The sequence below is a fragment of the Mustelus asterias genome, chromosome 10, assembly GCF_964213995.1.
Source record: "Mustelus asterias chromosome 10, sMusAst1.hap1.1, whole genome shotgun sequence".
In the NCBI taxonomy this organism is placed as follows: domain Eukaryota; kingdom Metazoa; phylum Chordata; class Chondrichthyes; order Carcharhiniformes; family Triakidae; genus Mustelus; species Mustelus asterias.
In genome coordinates this window covers 45,602,155-45,619,587 of record NC_135810.1, presented here as the reverse complement: position 1 = coordinate 45,619,587, position 17,433 = coordinate 45,602,155, and the positions used below count along the sequence as shown (strand labels likewise).

Genomic DNA, 17,433 nt, shown 5'->3' with positions numbered 1-17,433 from the left:
AAGACATTGATAAGACCACATTTCTGATCACCCTGCTATAGGTAGGATGATATTAAACTGGAAAGGGTGCAAATAAGATTTACAAGGATGTTACTGGGACTGAACGGTTTGAATTATAAGGAGAGGCTGGCTAGGCTGGGATTTTTTTTCCCTGGAGCATAGGAGGATGAGGGGGTGACCTTATAGAAGCTTATAAAATCAAGAGGGACATAGATAAGGTGAATAGCCAAGGTCTTTTCCCCAGGGTAGGGGAGTCCAAAACTAGAGGACATAGGTTTATGGTGAGAAGGATAAGATTTAAAAGGGACATGAGGGGCAACGTTTTTCACACAAGGGTAGTGCATATATGGAATGAACTGCCAGAGGAAGTGGTAGAAGCGGGTACAATTACAACATTTAAAATACATTTGGATAGGTACATGGATGCGAAAGGTTTAGGAGGAATATGGGCCAAATGCAGGCAAATGGGACTAGTTCAGTTTAGGAAACCTAGTCGGCATGGATGAGTTGGGCCAAAGGGCCAGTTTCTTTATGACTATGACCAGTCAGTTTAACTCCAGTGGCAGAGTAGCTTCCAGCAACAATTATTCAGGATAGAATTAGTAGTCACATGGAAAACTGTGGGTTGATTAGGAAGAGCCAACATGGATTTCTAAAGGGGAAATGGTGTTAAACTAACTTGCAATTGTTTTTCGAAGAGGTAACAGAAAGAGTTGATGAACGTAATGCTGTTGATGTTGTGTATATGGACTTTCAAAGGCATTCAATATCGTGCCACACAACAGACCTGAGAAAAGTTCGGACTCATGGAATAAAAGGGACAGAAGTCACGTGAATGCAAAATTGGCTGAGAAATAGGAAAAGGAGAATAATGGCCAATGTACATTTTTGGGGCTGGAGAAAGCTTTGCAGTGGACTTTCCCCAAAGGTCAGTATTGCGCCCCTTGCTTTCACTAATTTATATATTAACATTCTAGATCTTGGTGTGCGGGGGATAATTTCAAAGTTGGAAGCATGGTAAACAGAGGAGGACCACAAGACATTGATAAATTGGTGTTGTGGGCAGATAATGTTCAATGTGGAGGAGTGTGAAGTGATGCATTTTAGGAGGAGGAGTATGGACTGTATGAAATAAGGGGTATAATTCTTAAGAAATGCAGGAGCAGAGGAACCTGAGTGTATATGTGCATTGATCATTGAAAGTGGCAGGACAGGTAGAGAGAAGTTAATAAAGCATAAAGTATCTTGGGCTTTATTAATAGGGACAAGGATGTTATGCTGAACTTATACTGGACATTAGTTCAACCTCAGCTGGAGTACTGTGTATAGTTCTGGGAACCACACTACAGGAAAGAAGTGAATGCAATGGAAAGAGTGCAGAAGTGATTTACAAGAATGGTTCCAGGAATGAGAATCTTTAGTTATGGGGATAGATTGGAGAGGTTGTTCTTGGAGAGAAGACAGCTGAGAGAAAATCTGACAGAAGTGTTCAAAATCATGAGGAGGCTGGAAAGAGTAGATAGCAAGAAACTGTTTCCGCTCACAAAAAAATGAGGGGCACATACTTAAAGTGAATTGCAAAAGAAGCAAATGTGATGAGAGAAAATAGAAAATAGGAGCAGGAGTAAGTAAGCTAGTTGACCCTTCGAACCTGCTCTACCATTCATTGTGATCATGGCTGATCATGCTGCTGAAAAGCCTCATAGCACTTTCCCCTCATATCCTTCAATCCCTTTTGCCCCAAGAGTATATACAACTCCTTCTTGAAAACATACAATGTTTGGCCTCAACTGCTTTCTGTGGTAGCGAATTCAACATGCTTACCACTCTGAAGTTTCTCCTCATCTCAGTCCAAAAAGGTTTACCCTGTACCCTTAGACTGTGACTAGTTCTGGACTCTCCACCATTGGAGCATCCTTCCTGCAACTACCTTGTCCTGTTAGAATTTTAGTCCCCTCATTCTTCTGAACTCCAATGAATATAATCCTAACCGACTCAATCTTTCCTTATACTTCACTCCCGCCATTCTAGGTTACAGTCTGGTAAGGCTCTATAGCAAGAACATCCTTCCTCAGAAAAGGAGACCTAAACTGCACACAATATTCCAGGTGTGGCCTCAACAAGGCCCTGCATAATTGCAGCAAGACATCTCTGTTCCTGTACTCAATTCCACTCGCTATGAAGGCCAACATACCATTTGTCTTCTTTACCACCTGCTGCACCTGCATGCTTACCTTCGACTGATGTATGACGACAACCATTTCTCGTTGCACATTCCCCTCTTAATGTATAGCCATTTGGATAACAATTTGTCTTCGTGTTTTTGCTACCAAAGTAGATAACCTCACAATTAATCACATTATACTGCATCTATCATTCATTTGCCCACTTAGCTTGTCCAAATTACACTGAAGCATCTCTGCATCCTCCTCACAGCTCACCCTTCCAGCTAGCTTTGTGTCATCTGCAAATTTGGAGATATTATTTTTAATTCTCTCATCTAAATCTTGAATAGATATTGTGAATAGCTGGGGTTCTGGCACTGATGCCTGCCGTACCTCTCTAGCCACTGTCTGCCTTTCTGAAAAAGACCCATTTATTCCTACTTTTTCGAGAGAGAACACTTTTTCACACATCGAATGGTTCGGGTCTGGAATGCATTGCCTAGCAGCGTGGTGGAAGCAGGTTCGATTGAGGCATTAGGTGATTACTTGAATAGAAACAATGTGCAAGGGTACGGGGAAAGGTTAGGAGTGTGGCACTAAGTCATAATGCTCATTTGAAGAGTCGGTGCAGATACAAACCGCCTCTTTCTGCACTGTAATACTTCTGTGATTCTTGGTTTTTCTAAAGTCACTGATATGCAACACATTTCATTTTAAAAGGTTCAATACCAGACTTAAAAGTCTCACTCACTCTGACCTCAGTCCTCACCATGTGTGGGAATTTTCTGTGGATGAGCATTGAACCGTTGAAAAGCCTACACAAATAAGCTTCAGCCCAAATGTCAAGGTACTGTTGGTTGAGTCCAGTTGGGAAATATAATTTGATCCCTTCTGCCTACTCATCGCGGGATTCAAAAAGTAGTCTGTTTTTCAGTTGGAGTACAAGGGAAAAGCAAGCTTGTGCTGCATTCATCCATTCTATTTCCAACTGTGATTTGAGTAGAGGGAGAGAGATTTCCATTGCTCTTCATCATCAAACTAATATTTCAAAAGGTGGTTTATGATTTCAATCCGAGTAACCAGTAGTGGAAACTTCCTAGTTTTCCCTGCAATGCAGACTGAAGCCCATTAAAGAATCTTGTTAGGGTGGTATAGGCACCACTGAATGACAGGCTAATTACATTTTAAATGCAGATGGGCAGGTCATATACAGGCTTCACCAGCATGCAGCAAGGGGAAAGGGACAGTGATGATCTGTAGCAAGCGGCAATGCAGTGCTCGACATGTTCCCTGTCTCATCCTCAACCCAGGGGAAGCAACTTTACCTTGAAACATGCTGCTACTAGCCAGTGACCAATTACTACCTTTGGGTGGCCAGAAAGGGATAGTGTCTTCGCTGTGCACAAGGTGTGGCTCTCTGGAGCTGTACTTGTACTCAAAGCAGCAGATGGACAACTCAGCAGCAATGATGGACCCATCAATAGCTTGGAACAGTTGCAACAGGAGGTGCCAACAGCAGGTCAACATTATCAGCACCGCCAGTAAGGTGGCCCAAGCTGTGAATGCAAATAACAGCCGTGTCCAGGCTAGAGTCAAGCTGAATAGCGGCTCCCAGCTTTGTTCCTGGCCTCATTAGCTGAAATTCTTCTCCCTCAGCTTTGACTGCGTTGCTATTGGTGGCAGCCAAGAGGCAGGAAAATAAGGTCAGAATTCCACAATGCAAAAGTTGGAATTCAATCAAATAGTGAAAATTTCTTATGCTTGGTTTCAGTAGCAGGCAGGCAAAAGACGCAATGATTTTTGTCTTCATTATGGAGGGGATATGGAGTTTGAAGCTGATTTGCTCAAAATATAAGATATTAAAGGAGAACAGATAGCTAGCTATCTCTCAAGTCAGGGCACATGAGCAAAAAGATAAAAATTAGAGACAGGCCTTTCAGGATTTAAACGAGGAAATATCACGAAGGGTGGTGAAGTTTGGATCTCTCCTCTGCTAACAACAGTTGATGATGCTTGGTTAATTATAAATTTTAATTTAAGATTGGTAGGATTTTTGTTATCCAAAGCTATAACGGATATGAAGACATGGTAGGTATTGAGTTAAGTTGCAGATAAACCATGATCTCACTGAATAGCAGAAAATGCTCTCGGGACTAAAGGAGCTCCAATAAGCTTAGTTTGGAGTAAAATTGCTTTTATGTTACAAACATTGAGTTTATAACACTTATGTTTAAGGACAGTCTCTTTAATTTAGGGTAAAATAGAGGAACAAAGGGGCCGTGTGTCTGTTCTGAGTGGGAAGGGCCAAGTTGCTATACTGAAAGAATGCAGTACGTTCACACCTGTAGGCAATGGCATGGATATCTGTGATCACTGTTATTTCCCAAGTCTCAGGGGATGTTAAGAATGTCAGGATTTATAAACAATTATACTTTAATTCCAAGATAGAATGAGATTGGGGCTTAGTACCAGTTTGGATAAAAGGGCTACAATGATTCGCATCGTCATGGATATGGGTTTTTGAAGGGAAGGATGAAATTCACCCAACCCGCCTATGGCAGGTTTGGTGGTGGGGAATCAGCCAGAAGTCGTCGGAATCCTGCCAATGTAAAATTACACTGCACTTCTTCCAATGGCAGGTTAATGACGGTTTGGTTATTCCGCTGGCAGGTGGCATGAATGCAATTTGCATCTCATGAAAACAGCTGTTTGCCAGTATCCCATCAGGCCTTCCAATCTTGCATCATGCCAGAGGGAAATCATATCAGCATCAAATCCGATTGCTAAAGTGTGATGTGTGTGTTCGATAGCTCTCAGTTGGCAAGAAATTTTGAGATGAGTGCAACAAATTCTGCAATGGCGCTGCACTGTTCCTGATGTGCTGTACACTACTCTGCTGGAGCAAACCAGTTCCTGGCCTCTATCCCATGCGAGTTGGTCTTCAGTGGCGCCACGGTGGCACAGTAGTTAAATAATACTGCCTCACAGCACTGGGTAGGTTAGGGGGATTATCAGGATAAATGAGTGGGGTTCTGGAGAAAGGGCAGGGGATGGGCCTGAGTAAGGTGCTGTCAGAGAGTTGGTGCAGACTCGATGGGCTGAATGGCCTGCTTCTATGCTGTAGGGATGCTATGATTCATGGGCCCACCCTCCTGTCACCGTCTCGGTTCAGTACTGCATCTGGGGTTGGGGAGTGCAGAGGTCTCCTTCCCTTGTTGCCACATGCCGGTGTCTATCTGTTTAGCAATGTGTTGTGGGGCTAATGCAGCCACCACACCAATGGCCCAGGTTTGACCAGCAGTGGAGTACGAGGGAGACAGGGGTGATGTTTGGGGCAGTGGAGTTCGTGGCCTGACAAGAGGGGCAACGTGGAAGGAAAGGGTGATAGGGCGACGGCTCACAATGGCAGGCAGGCAGAGGGGCAAGGAAGTGATGAAGAAGGCGAACACTGGAAGACAGAGGGAAGACCTAGGGGAGGGAAGTTGGACCCTAACAAGCCTGCATGAGAAACTCACAAACAAGGAGGTCAAAGGGCTACCACATTGCTTACTGGAAGATGAAGACTCTACAAGCAGTGGGTAGAGGTCCAAGTGGGGCATGAGCACCTCACGCTTGATGGGCTCAGGAGAATGTGGCAGAATTGAGGAACACACTTCTTGAGGCTGCCAGCCTTGTTCCTCTGGCTTGCTGACATCTTGCACAGTCTGGTGAAGACAGGTGGGACGAAGGGAGTGATGCAGGTGTACTGGATTGGTATTTAAATATGGTGCCAGGATAAACCAACCCCTGTTACCTCAGGGCGAACGGATGAATCAGCTGCCAGGAAAGCCAGAAGGAAACTCGCCTGTGCATAATTAATGAGGTTCCAAATGCAAAATCTAGTGGGACCGGTGCTGCTGGAGCTGCCTGCCACTGCATTTAGTCTTGAAATGGAAATTTTTTGCCCGAAAGCCAAGAGAAAGCCATTACAATATCAGATATTTCTTTTAAAGAAAGATATTCCTGAACCTCAGACATTTCAGTCTGTAAGAAGCAAAGAAAAAGAGAGTGTAAATGAGAGCTGAGACAGAGGCATCCAGTGTTTGCCAAACAGAATACAATGGGAGCTCACACACAGATTGAAGGGACAAAGCTCATGAGGATTTAAACAAGGCTGGGAGATTTGCCAAGCTTTGGTCCGAAGCAGGAATCTTCAGAGTAACCTTCATCTTGAAAGTTAGAGATTGAAAGTTACCTAGCTGGAAAAAGGAAAAGGACACATGCTCTTGGGAACTAAGAATCACTTCGGACTGGTTCCCAGAGAATGGTGTGTCCACTTAAGAGATAGTGTAATGTAGAACCCTAATTTTGGATTTTGAGACATATGAACAAATAAATTGGGGAATGGGTATAGAAAGAGTTCTCTCCTGCAGTTTAATGTTTAATCAATATTGTTTTTAGTTTGCTTGTTACAGTCAACAGGTTAAAGCTTAAATTTTTGCTATTTTTCCAATCACCCAAAATTCAAATTTATTTTCAAAAGTTAGCGATCTCTATGGAGATCTTAACAGTAGGCTTGGCATCCTGACATCTTCATCATTAAAGCATGGTCAAAGGGGGATGGAACTGTGGTATGGGTAGAGAGTTTATGGTGGACACTGAAGACATTCAAGGAAATTGTGATTAATGCAGAACTGGATGTCAGGTAAGTGAGAACAAGTGCTTGAAGTTCCTCAACACATCTTTTACAATGTGTGCATACCAGCTGTCTTTGCATATTCCCATTGCATATGTGCAATGAGTCCTTTACAACCAAACTTTTCAAGAGTAAACTCACACTACATGGACTTCAATGGTTAAAGGAGGATGCTCACCAGAACCTTCTCAAAGGCTATTGGAATGGGGAATAAATGCTAGTGTTCACATCCCATTAATGAATTTTTAAAAAAATCATAAATGAGGTTTAGAATCGTGCCATTTCAACTTTCAGAGTAAACTCTTGAGTTCTGATCAAAATCAAGATGCATCCCTCAGTCACTCACTGATTGCAAAGATCCTTTTCATTTTAATATGCATATATTATTCTATATTAGATATATGGGAGAAAGGGATACAAAAGAGTTGGGTTGTCAACCCTCCAGGATTGGTCTGGAGTCTCCAGAAATTGATGTGTGACCTCCAGGATATTAATACGAACAACCCTGGAGATGAAAAAAACAAGGGGATTAAGTTCCTTTCTTTAATTTCCTTTGAATACTTTTTATTAGTTATAAAAGTATAGGATGTGGAAAAAAAGCTGGTTCACTGGCAGCCGTAAATCACTCAATTGGGTAGCAGTCTTTTGGCTTTCCAATTGGCATGGAAATGCAGTGTGCAGTGAAGTTGGATGCCTAATAGTGGGAGCAGGGAAGTTGATGGCAGAAGATCACATGAGCAAGTCTCCAATAATGCACCTCAACACAGTTGGCAACCCTGAAAAATGAGGCAAAGAATAAAGCAACAGCGCAGGAATGAACAACCGAGCACAGAAAAACTGGAAGTCAGTAGAAAAAAAACAGGACAAACAACTGAAGTAGTTTATCTTGTGTGCTGTACCAAAACTCCACTCACGCTCAGATTTAAGGAATAACTTTTCTCTTGCAGTTTCAAAATTAGGAGTAATAATCAGCAATACTTAGAATTGATGCAAGTTACAGTTGTAAGCTGAAACACTGACAAGTACTCAATGCAGTTCATTACAAATATTTCACAAAATAACACATTAGTTTCATAACAGCTGCAAAGCTGATTGTCATGAGAAAGGAAAATCTCTCAAATGTATGAACGGTGGTTTTGAGATCAAGATAAATTATTGGACAGGGCACAGGATCCATTAATCTGCATCGATCAAAAATTTCTTCTAAGGGCTTAGTGCAGGAACTTTGGGCCTTATTTTACCAGTTTGATTCTAAGTGCTGGGCGGACTTGAAACTGCGAGCGTTTCAGATCCGACTTTTAGACCCATTCTCAGGCACCCCCATACATACTGCCTGCAAAAATATCAACGAGTCTGAAAAGCGCTGCATAAGCCTGTGGGCGGGGCTTAATGTGCCCGAAGCTCCGATCGCGCATGATAGAATGCTGCTCCCCTGCACATCCCTCCTGGGCTGGATAATGCCCCCCTTCAGCCCCCACAGACATTGCCCCACCCCCAGAACATTACTGACTCTCTTATCCCCCCACACCCCCGTCACCCAGTCCAGTTACGGGGCCCTCCCCCCTTACACCCCACCGATCTCAGGCAGAGTGGCAGCGGACTTCTCTTCCCCGCCACTGATCACAGGCACAGTGGCAGCAGACCCCCTTTCACCTCCACTGATCTCAGAGTGGCAGCAGACGCTCCCCCCCCAAAAAAAACCAATCTCAAGCAGAGAGCCGTCAGACGCTCGGCACTTACCTCCTCACTAACTGGAGTGCCCGAATCGGACTTGTATGGAGCATGTCTGTTTCATGCCGAATCTGGATGGGCAAACGTGGTGGTAAAGCGGGAAATGCCAGTAAAGTTGGGCGTGCAGCTTATTAAGTCAATTTAAATGCATGCAAATGCATTTAAATGGCCGTCACATCCATTTCGGGCACGGTCCCGATCATGGCCATTTTCGGGTCTTGGTAAAGGGGGAACCGGCACGGAGTCGCTTCTCGCCCAACTCTACCAAGTTTTCGCGCCCAAAAACAGGCGCAACACAATGATAAAATCGGGCCCTTTGTGTCAAATGGAAAATAAATCTAATTTTATTGACTTTTCTTTATTAAAAAAACACCACCACTCACTTTGAGCAGGGAGAACACAACTTCGAGATAATTACTAAACGTGCTTTATTTCGTTTTCATTTTCCTTCTTGATCATTATGTAATAAATTCTAATTAGTTTTATGTTCTATTTGCATTAACAGATTTAATCAAAACCAAGCACAGGCATCTGTCAAAAGCAAATCCACAAACAGTTTAGAAAACTGCTGCACTGTTGTTTCAACATTAATTACAATTTCTATGTTAATGACTCTAGATGTAAAAATCACAACAAAATTTCTTTTCAAAACTAGTTTCTTACATAATACTGTATTTAAAATGTCCAATAAACAAAAACAACATTAAGGATAAGATTCTGAGAATGTTGTGACAATATATCCGAAATACTTTCACAATGACACCATCACTTAAAATTAACAAGTCACATTCTTAAAAAATATTTACTGATCCTGAACATAGCAAGTTCCAATAAGTAGAGCACTTTTGACACTTACATTTCTTTCTGCAAACTCGACCTTCACATCATCCTTGCTTGCATTCTTGATCATTATTGTGACAATAACATGAGAATCTGTCTGATACCAATCATGTCTAAAATAAAAAGAATGTTTAAATTGATGTTTTAAAAAAGCAAGTTATTTAACAGGCAAAGGAGATGAAAGTAGCTAGTTAATTTCTATTCTCTGCCAATGATAGAAGCACATCAGTAATCACGGGATGACAGGTTAATAGTACATATTGATTTAACTGGTATGGTAAATTAGTTAAATGTTTTTCGGTGAACACCACGGTAACCGCAGTTAATCATATTTTCATTCAGTGTGTAACAAGAATTTAAAGCACAATTCATTTAAATTTGCTTCTATGCTACAACTTCTGATTGTTGACAAAGTTTCAACTGTTCACATTTCTGACGGAATGCCCACGCAAATGCAATAACTCAGTTTAAGTCAAACAATCTCAATTTTATTAAAAACTACTCCATGTGCAGGAGATTTAAAAGAAATAAAATACTTTAAATAACAACTGCTGAAATACAGCCTACAAGCTGTTAAGCAACAGACCAATGTTGATGATGAAACTACATTTACCTTTTGCGATCAACAAGAATTTGCAGATGTGCATCACTGAGTGAATGCCTGCATTCAGGACACGCAGTTATTTCTATTTGAATAGGAGCTTTGCAGAGATTCATTGAAGTGGAATATAAACCAATTTGTAATCTATACTAATCTCTCATTTATCAGAAACTGTTCCCTAATTTGTCATTAGATATACCAAACATAAAAGCCTGGTTATCAACAACTTTTCCTTCTCCTGTATAAAGGGGTTGAATTACCTCTACAAAGTAACAACAAATTAGTTTTAAAATTGCAGTTTTTATAGAGACTTAAAAATTTTGAATTTACAAAACTAAATAGTATTTTCTTTTTTATTGGTTAAAGGAAAATATAATGAATATAGCAGGAACAGAGGGTTACAATATTTGTTGAAATCAGGCATACACATTACAGCACATAACTGACCACCAGGTACATAAAGTATAACATTAAAGATTAGCTTTAGCTTATTCACTTGAATGTATTACACAATGTTTCATAGTCAATGAATGCTATTCATTATTTGTTTACAGATACAAAAAGCAATGGAGTCACCCAACCCTCTCTAATTTTTTTCCTTATTCATTCATGGGATGTGGGTATTGCTCGTTGGCAATGTTAGCATTCATTGCCTATTCTTAATTGGTCTTGTATGCCTACTTGTGACACTAGTAAATAAACTTTAAATATACCATGTTGAACAGATGAAGCAGAGTGCAGTTAGGTCCTGTGTTGTAGGTTCACCAGGTTGGCATCTTGATTTGGGTTTGACTAGTGCTGCTCCTGCCAAGCTCCACTATAACTGTCAGCAAACCAGGACTTGCCTCCTGGTTTGATAGTAATGGTACGTGATCAATATGCTGCTCCTTGGGATTACCGATTGTGCTGGGTGTTGAAGTTTCCCACTCAGGATATATTCTGTGCCCTTGCTACTTTCAATGTTTTGCCAATTGTTGTTCAACATGGATAAGTACAGGTTCATCAGCTAAGGAAGGGCAACAGGTGGCAATCAGCCTACATGGAAGGCTTATTTCTCTACGTTTGGTTTGATGCCTTGAGGCTTCATGTGGTCTGGTGTCAATGATCAGAACTTTCAGGGTTCTCCCTCCTGAGTGTATACAAGTGTGAAGCCACTGTTTGGTCTGTCCTGCTGGTTAAGCCAAGTCATACCTAGGGATTGTAATGGAGAAAATACCTTGCTGGTCTTGCAGCATCTGTAGAGACAGAAAGTTAACAATTCTGGTCAACGTCCCTCTATAACCCTGAGGAAGGATCTTCGACTTGAAACATTTTTGGTTCCTCTCTCCACAGATGCTGCCCTATCTGAATGTTCCATCATTTTCTGCTTCTTTCAGATTTTCAGCACCCACAACATTTTGCTCGTGTCGTAATGGTGATGGTGGTGGTTGGAAAGCACAATCATGCTTGCAGAATATCATATTGTTGTGTGACAGCTCTCCCAATTAAATGCTTATTATACATCTAATGAACAACTTTATCACTCCTAAAAACACCATTTGAAAAGCTGTAATCTTTTTAGAAAGCAAGGTTGCAACATTAAGACTGATGCAACAAACACACTGACGTTTTACAACAGGCAAGTATGTCGCAACAAATTGGACTGATGGGTTTTACAAAAACTTACACTTTATGCACAGAACATTAAATTAAATAAAGGCTACATATGTTTACATATGTAAGAGGGTTCAAGATGAACAAAAGAATTATTGAAAGCATACCATAACATTTTTGAGACAACCTACGTTGCATCCCAACACGAGCAGGACTCTTGCAAGCTCCAGAAGCATTGATTAGGATCCGTTTCGAAGTCTTAAAAGGTCAATAAACACTAGCAAAATACAACTAACAGTCCGTGGCACAGCAATTTTGTCTAGAATCACAGGAGAATATCTTGTACACAAAGATAAATTTCAGGGCTGTGCCAGTCTTGCCTTTTATACTTCAATTTTACTCATGAGGCAGAAACTCAAGTTTACATAATGGTGTGATTCTGAAGCAATAAACTGACAGATAAAACATTTGGAAGTTATTTACAATTCTAACTAGGGTCACTCACTTTTCAGTTTGCATCCACCATTTTAACTTAATGACCATTGCTGATGCATTCTCATCTCTAAATCATATTTTCTTTTGATTTCATGCCATAGAACTAGTCATTTTTAAAATTCACGTGGTTTATTTTTTCTGCCCTGAATGTCCCCCAAATTTAGAAAAAGGTAGCGGTCAGGAGTGCATTTTACATGGAAAATATTCCACCACTTTTTGAAAACTTCGCACTAATCAAACTCATTTCTTATTTGTATTTTTTTGGATTAGTCCTCCAAACAACAATGCACCTTCTTTACTCTGATCAAAGATAGCTGTTGATATTTGGAGGTTCAGTAAAGGTAAAGGCAGTGGGAAATTGCCATTCTCAGTTGTCAATTTGAGCTGTGTTCCAAGATTATCCTTTAAGGGAATGATGATTGCACAATTAGAACTGTCCTGGGGATACACAATGCTGTCTCAAGGTTTAAGTGCTCATCCTAGCACAAACAGGTGAATAGAAAAGGCAATGGATAACTTACAAGCAGTTAACATTGTTGAAGAAAGACTGAATTTCACTTCCTAAAGTTGAAAAGCTTGTATATGAAACATCTGGATACTATGGCAATCTAACTGCCATCCTAGCCGACTCACCATGCTCCCTCAAATTTTTCCATTTGATTAATCACTCCCCTTCACTTTATTTACTCCTACAAGCTCCTTGCTATCCACAAGCTCATCATGGATGATAGTACTGACATCCTCTTGCCTTGGACTGAAACTTGGCTCCATGGATGTTCCTTCCAAAAACTTCCTACCTGGCTACACATTGCATCATCTGCTCTGCCAAAAACAAAATCACACTGTCATCATAGACATTTCCACCTTATAGTTTGGTTTCTTTCCCACTGTCACAACTTCTCTTGCTAAAGCAGTTTGGTCTTTTCAATGTCTCACCTAAAGACCTCGTCGTCTGCTTTCCAACCACACATTTCCCAAAATAATTTTCCTATTTTTATCCTTCAGCTTCTACACTGATTACTTCTGCAACTCAATTTTGATCTTTATTGCAGCTCGTTTTGTATAATCTCTTCTGGATTCACCAATTTCCCATTCTCTCTGAACCTCAAAAGTCTCATTCATATTCACAGGTATCACTTAGCTGGTCATCTATATATGCCTTCGGATGACAGTGGCTTCCATTACTGATGAGGCTATTTCTGATCACTTCCTTATATTCTTCAGCACCAACAGCACCACCTTTCTGCATTGACCCAGGAAAAAAATCTCCAACTCAATCAACTGACAGCCTCAAATTTACAGCTTCTTTGGGTCTCCATGTATCAAACCTCTTCTACATATTAATTTGCATCTTCTCTATTTCCAGAATTGATGCCCTCTTACCAAGAAAATCCAATGCCAACTTCCATTCCTGATTTTCACAGGAGACCAAGTTGACAACATCATCATGATAGTTTTCAACTGTTCATTTCTATGGAACTCCCTTTACTGAGGGCCCAGTCAATGTCCTCCCACTAATATCTCTGCTATTCACAACCTGTTGGCTGCAATCCCTTTAAGATTGCTTTATAGTCTGTCATGCATACGTCTTAAAGAGCACACTGGTTGTTTGTGGTCTTTCTGTTCCCGACATAGTACATTCCAGTTGACTGGACAACCGTGCAACTCAGAGGGAAATTTGGTTCCAGTCTTTGCTATTTAACGGAATTCCAGATCATTTCTAGCAATTCTCTTCCTACCCCTGCATTATGACATCCATAGTCCACAAAGGTTCAGCCTCAGCCACAATGTCAAATACTACAGAAACTGGAAATCAGAAACAAAATGGTGGAACTTCTCAGGTGGTCAGGCAACAGATGAGAGAAACAGTTAATATTTGCGGTCAATGACCTTTCTAAACTGGAAAAGTTAGTGATGCAATCATTTAAACCTCTTCCTCATCCACATTCAGCCTGTTGGCAACACTATCTCAATAAGTGGTCACTGTCAAATATTTTGATAACATCCACTTTTGCCTATTACCTCTCAAAATTTTTACCACCTCTGTGCTGTCAATTGACATAGATGAGCCATAACTTATTCTAGTTGCATATTGGAAGTAGCCATTAGCTTCAATCCAAGCCACAAACTCTGAACTTACATTTACCCCTCTGCCACTGTCTGAATCTTAACCAAAGCAACTTCAGCATCTGCCTGACCTTGTATCATTCCCATCAAAACGGCTTAAAGGCTTCACTTATGTAACAGATTCAGCCTCCACTCTTACGTCAGCCCATCTACTGCTAAAACTCTTGTTTGCAGGCCTATAGGGAACTACATACAGGCCAGTGAGTCTCATGTCAGTGTAGGGAAATTATTAGAGAAAACTCAGAAGGAGAGCACGTATCTCCAATTGGAGAGGCAAGGCTTGATCAGCGGTAGTCAGCATGGTTTCGCTAAAGGGAGGACGTGCCTAACAAATTTGATTGAATTTTTTGAGGTGGTGACCAGGTGTGTAGATGAGAGTAGTACAGTTGATGTAGTCCATATGGATTTCAGCAAAGCCTTTGATGATGTCCCACATGGAAGACTTATAAAGAAGGCAAATGCACATGGAATACAGGGTAATTTAATAAAGTGGATTCAAAATTGGCTCAGTTGTAGGAGACGGAGGGTGATGACAGAAGGCTGCTTTAGGGACTGGAAGCCAATGTCCAGTGATGTACCACAGGGATCTATGCTGGGTCCCCTATTATTTGTCATTTACATACACATGGATGACTATGTGGGGGGTAGGATTAGCAAGCTTGCAGATTGCACAAAGACTGGCCAGGTGGTTACCAGTGAGGCTGTGTCTTGAGCTATAAGATATACACGGGATGGTCAAATGGGCAGATAAGTGACAGGTGCAATTTAACCCTGAAAAGTGTGAACTACGCGGAAGGAGTAATTTGACAAGAAGTATTCAATGATGTCATGACACCAGGACGTTCTGTGGAACAAAGGTGGCGTGTTTGCTCATAGATCTCTGAAGATGGAAGGGCATGTTTGTAGGCTGATGAAAAAGGCATATGGGACACTTGTCTTTATTAATCAAGGCATAGATTACAAAGTAAGAAGTTTAACAACACCAGGTTAAAGTCCAACAGGTTTATTTGGTAGCAAAAGCCACACAAGCTTTCGAGGCTCTGAGCCCCTTCTTCAGGTGAGTGGGAATTCTGTTCACAAACAGAACTTATAAAGACACAGACTCAATTTACATGAATAATGGTTGGAATGCGAATACTTACAACTAATCCAGTCTTTAAGAAACAAAACAATGGGAGTGGAGAGAGCATCAAGACAGGCTAAAAAGATGTGTATTGTCTCCAGACAAGACAGCCAGTGAAACTCTGCAGGTCCACGCAACTGTGGGAGTTACAAATAGTGTGACATAAACCCAATATCCCGGTTGAGGCCGTCCTTGTGTGTGCGGAACTTGGCTATCAGTTTCTGCTCAGCGACTCTGCGCTGTCGTGTGTCGCGAAGGCCGCCTTGGAGAACGCTTACCCGAATATCAGAGGCCGAATGCCCGTGACCGCTGAAGTGCTCCCCAACAGGAAGAGAACAGTCTTGCCTGGTGATTGTCGAGCGGTGTTCATTCATCCGTTGTCGCAGCGTCTGCATAGTTTCCCCAATGTACCATGCCTCGGCAAGACTGTTCTCTTCCTGTTGGGGAGCACTTCAGCGGTCACGGGCATTCGGCCTCTGATATTCGGGTAAGCGTTCTCCAAGGCGGCCTTCGCGACACACGACAGCGCAGAGTCGCTGAGCAGAAACTGATAGCCAAGTTCCGCACACACAAGGACGGCCTCAACCGGGATATTGGGTTTATGTCACACTATTTGTAACTCCCACAGTTGCGTGGACCTGCAGAGTTTCACTGGCTGTCTTGTCTGGAGACAATACACATCTTTTTAGCCTGTCTTGATGCTCTCTCCACTCCCATTGTTTTGTTTCTTAAAGACTGGATTAGTTGTAAGTATTCGCATTCCAACCATTATTCATGTAAATTGAGTCTGTGTCTTTATAAGTTCTGTTTGTGAACAGAATTCCCACTCACCTGAAGAAGGGGCTCAGAGCCTCGAAAGCTTGTGTGGCTTTTGCTACCAAATAAACCTGTTGGACTTTAACCTGGTGTTGTTAAACTTCTTACTGTGTTTACCCCAGTCCAACACCGGCATCTCCACATCATAGATTACAAAAGCAGGGAAGTCATGTTGAAGTTATACAGAACTTTGGTGAGGTCACAGCCAGAGTAGTGTATGCAGTTCTGGTCGCCACATTGTAGGAAGGATGTCATTGCACTGGAGGGGGTGCAGAGGAGATTCACCAGGTTGCTGCTTGGAATGGATTATTTAAGTTATGAAGAGAGGTTGGATAGGCTTGGGTTATTTTCATTGAAGCAAAGAAGACTGGGGCGACCTCATCGAGAATGTACAAGATTATGGAGGGGCATACTTAGAGTGGTAAAGGAACAGCTGATCCCCTTAGTTGAAGGGTGAGTCACGCGGGGACACAAGTTCAAGGTGAAGGGCAGGAAGTTTAGTGGGGATGTGAGGGAAAACCTTTTTACCCAGACGGTGGTGACGATCTAGAATGCACTACCTGGGAGGGTGGTAAAGGTGGATTCCCGAGATCCTTTATAAAGTACCTCGATGAGCACTTGGCATGTCATAACATTCAAGGCTATGGGCCAAATGCTGGTATGTGGGATTAGATAGATCAACTGTCTCTTATGTGTCAGTGCAGACTCTATGGTCCAAAGGGTCTCCTCTAAAATGCGTGATTCTGTGATTTTTGGTGATTGTAAGTTAACAGTTTAATCAGACTGCCAAGTAGAATCATAGAATCCCTACAGTACAGAAGGAGACCATTCGGCCCATTGAGTCTGTATCGACTACAATCCCACCCAGGCCCTATTTCCGTAATCCCACACATTTACCCTGATAATCCCCCTGACACGAGGGTCAATTTATCATGGTCAATCAACCTGACCCACACATCTTTGAACTGTGGGAGGAAACTGGAGCACCCAGAGGAAATCCACGCAGACACGGGGAGAACATGCAAACTCCACACAGACAGTGATCCAAGATTGGATTTGAAACCGGATCCCTGGCGCTGTGAGGCAGCAGTGCTAACCACTGTGCCACCCTAATAGGGCAAGTAGGATAAACATCCAATCCCAAAGATTGAAGACCTGTGTGCAAAGCTAGCCGGGGGTCAATCTTATTCAAAGCTGGAGATGAGTCTCCATATCAGCAACTCGAATTAAACAATGCTTCCCGAGGTTTTGTCACGATAAATACACA

At 41.8% G+C, this 17,433-nt stretch overlaps 1 protein-coding gene across 2 annotated transcripts in view; it reads right to left on the bottom strand.

The window, feature by feature from the left end:
* Positions 1-17,433, bottom strand: part of sugt1 (SGT1 homolog, MIS12 kinetochore complex assembly cochaperone) — a 152,089-nt gene that overhangs the window by 63,638 nt on the left and 71,018 nt on the right. For both annotated transcript variants that reach the window (XM_078221689.1, XM_078221688.1), the window contains exon 9: positions 9,428-9,524. In XM_078221689.1, coding sequence (XP_078077815.1) covers positions 9,428-9,524 — 97 coding nt within the window. The remainder of the gene's footprint in view (positions 1-9,427; positions 9,525-17,433) is intronic.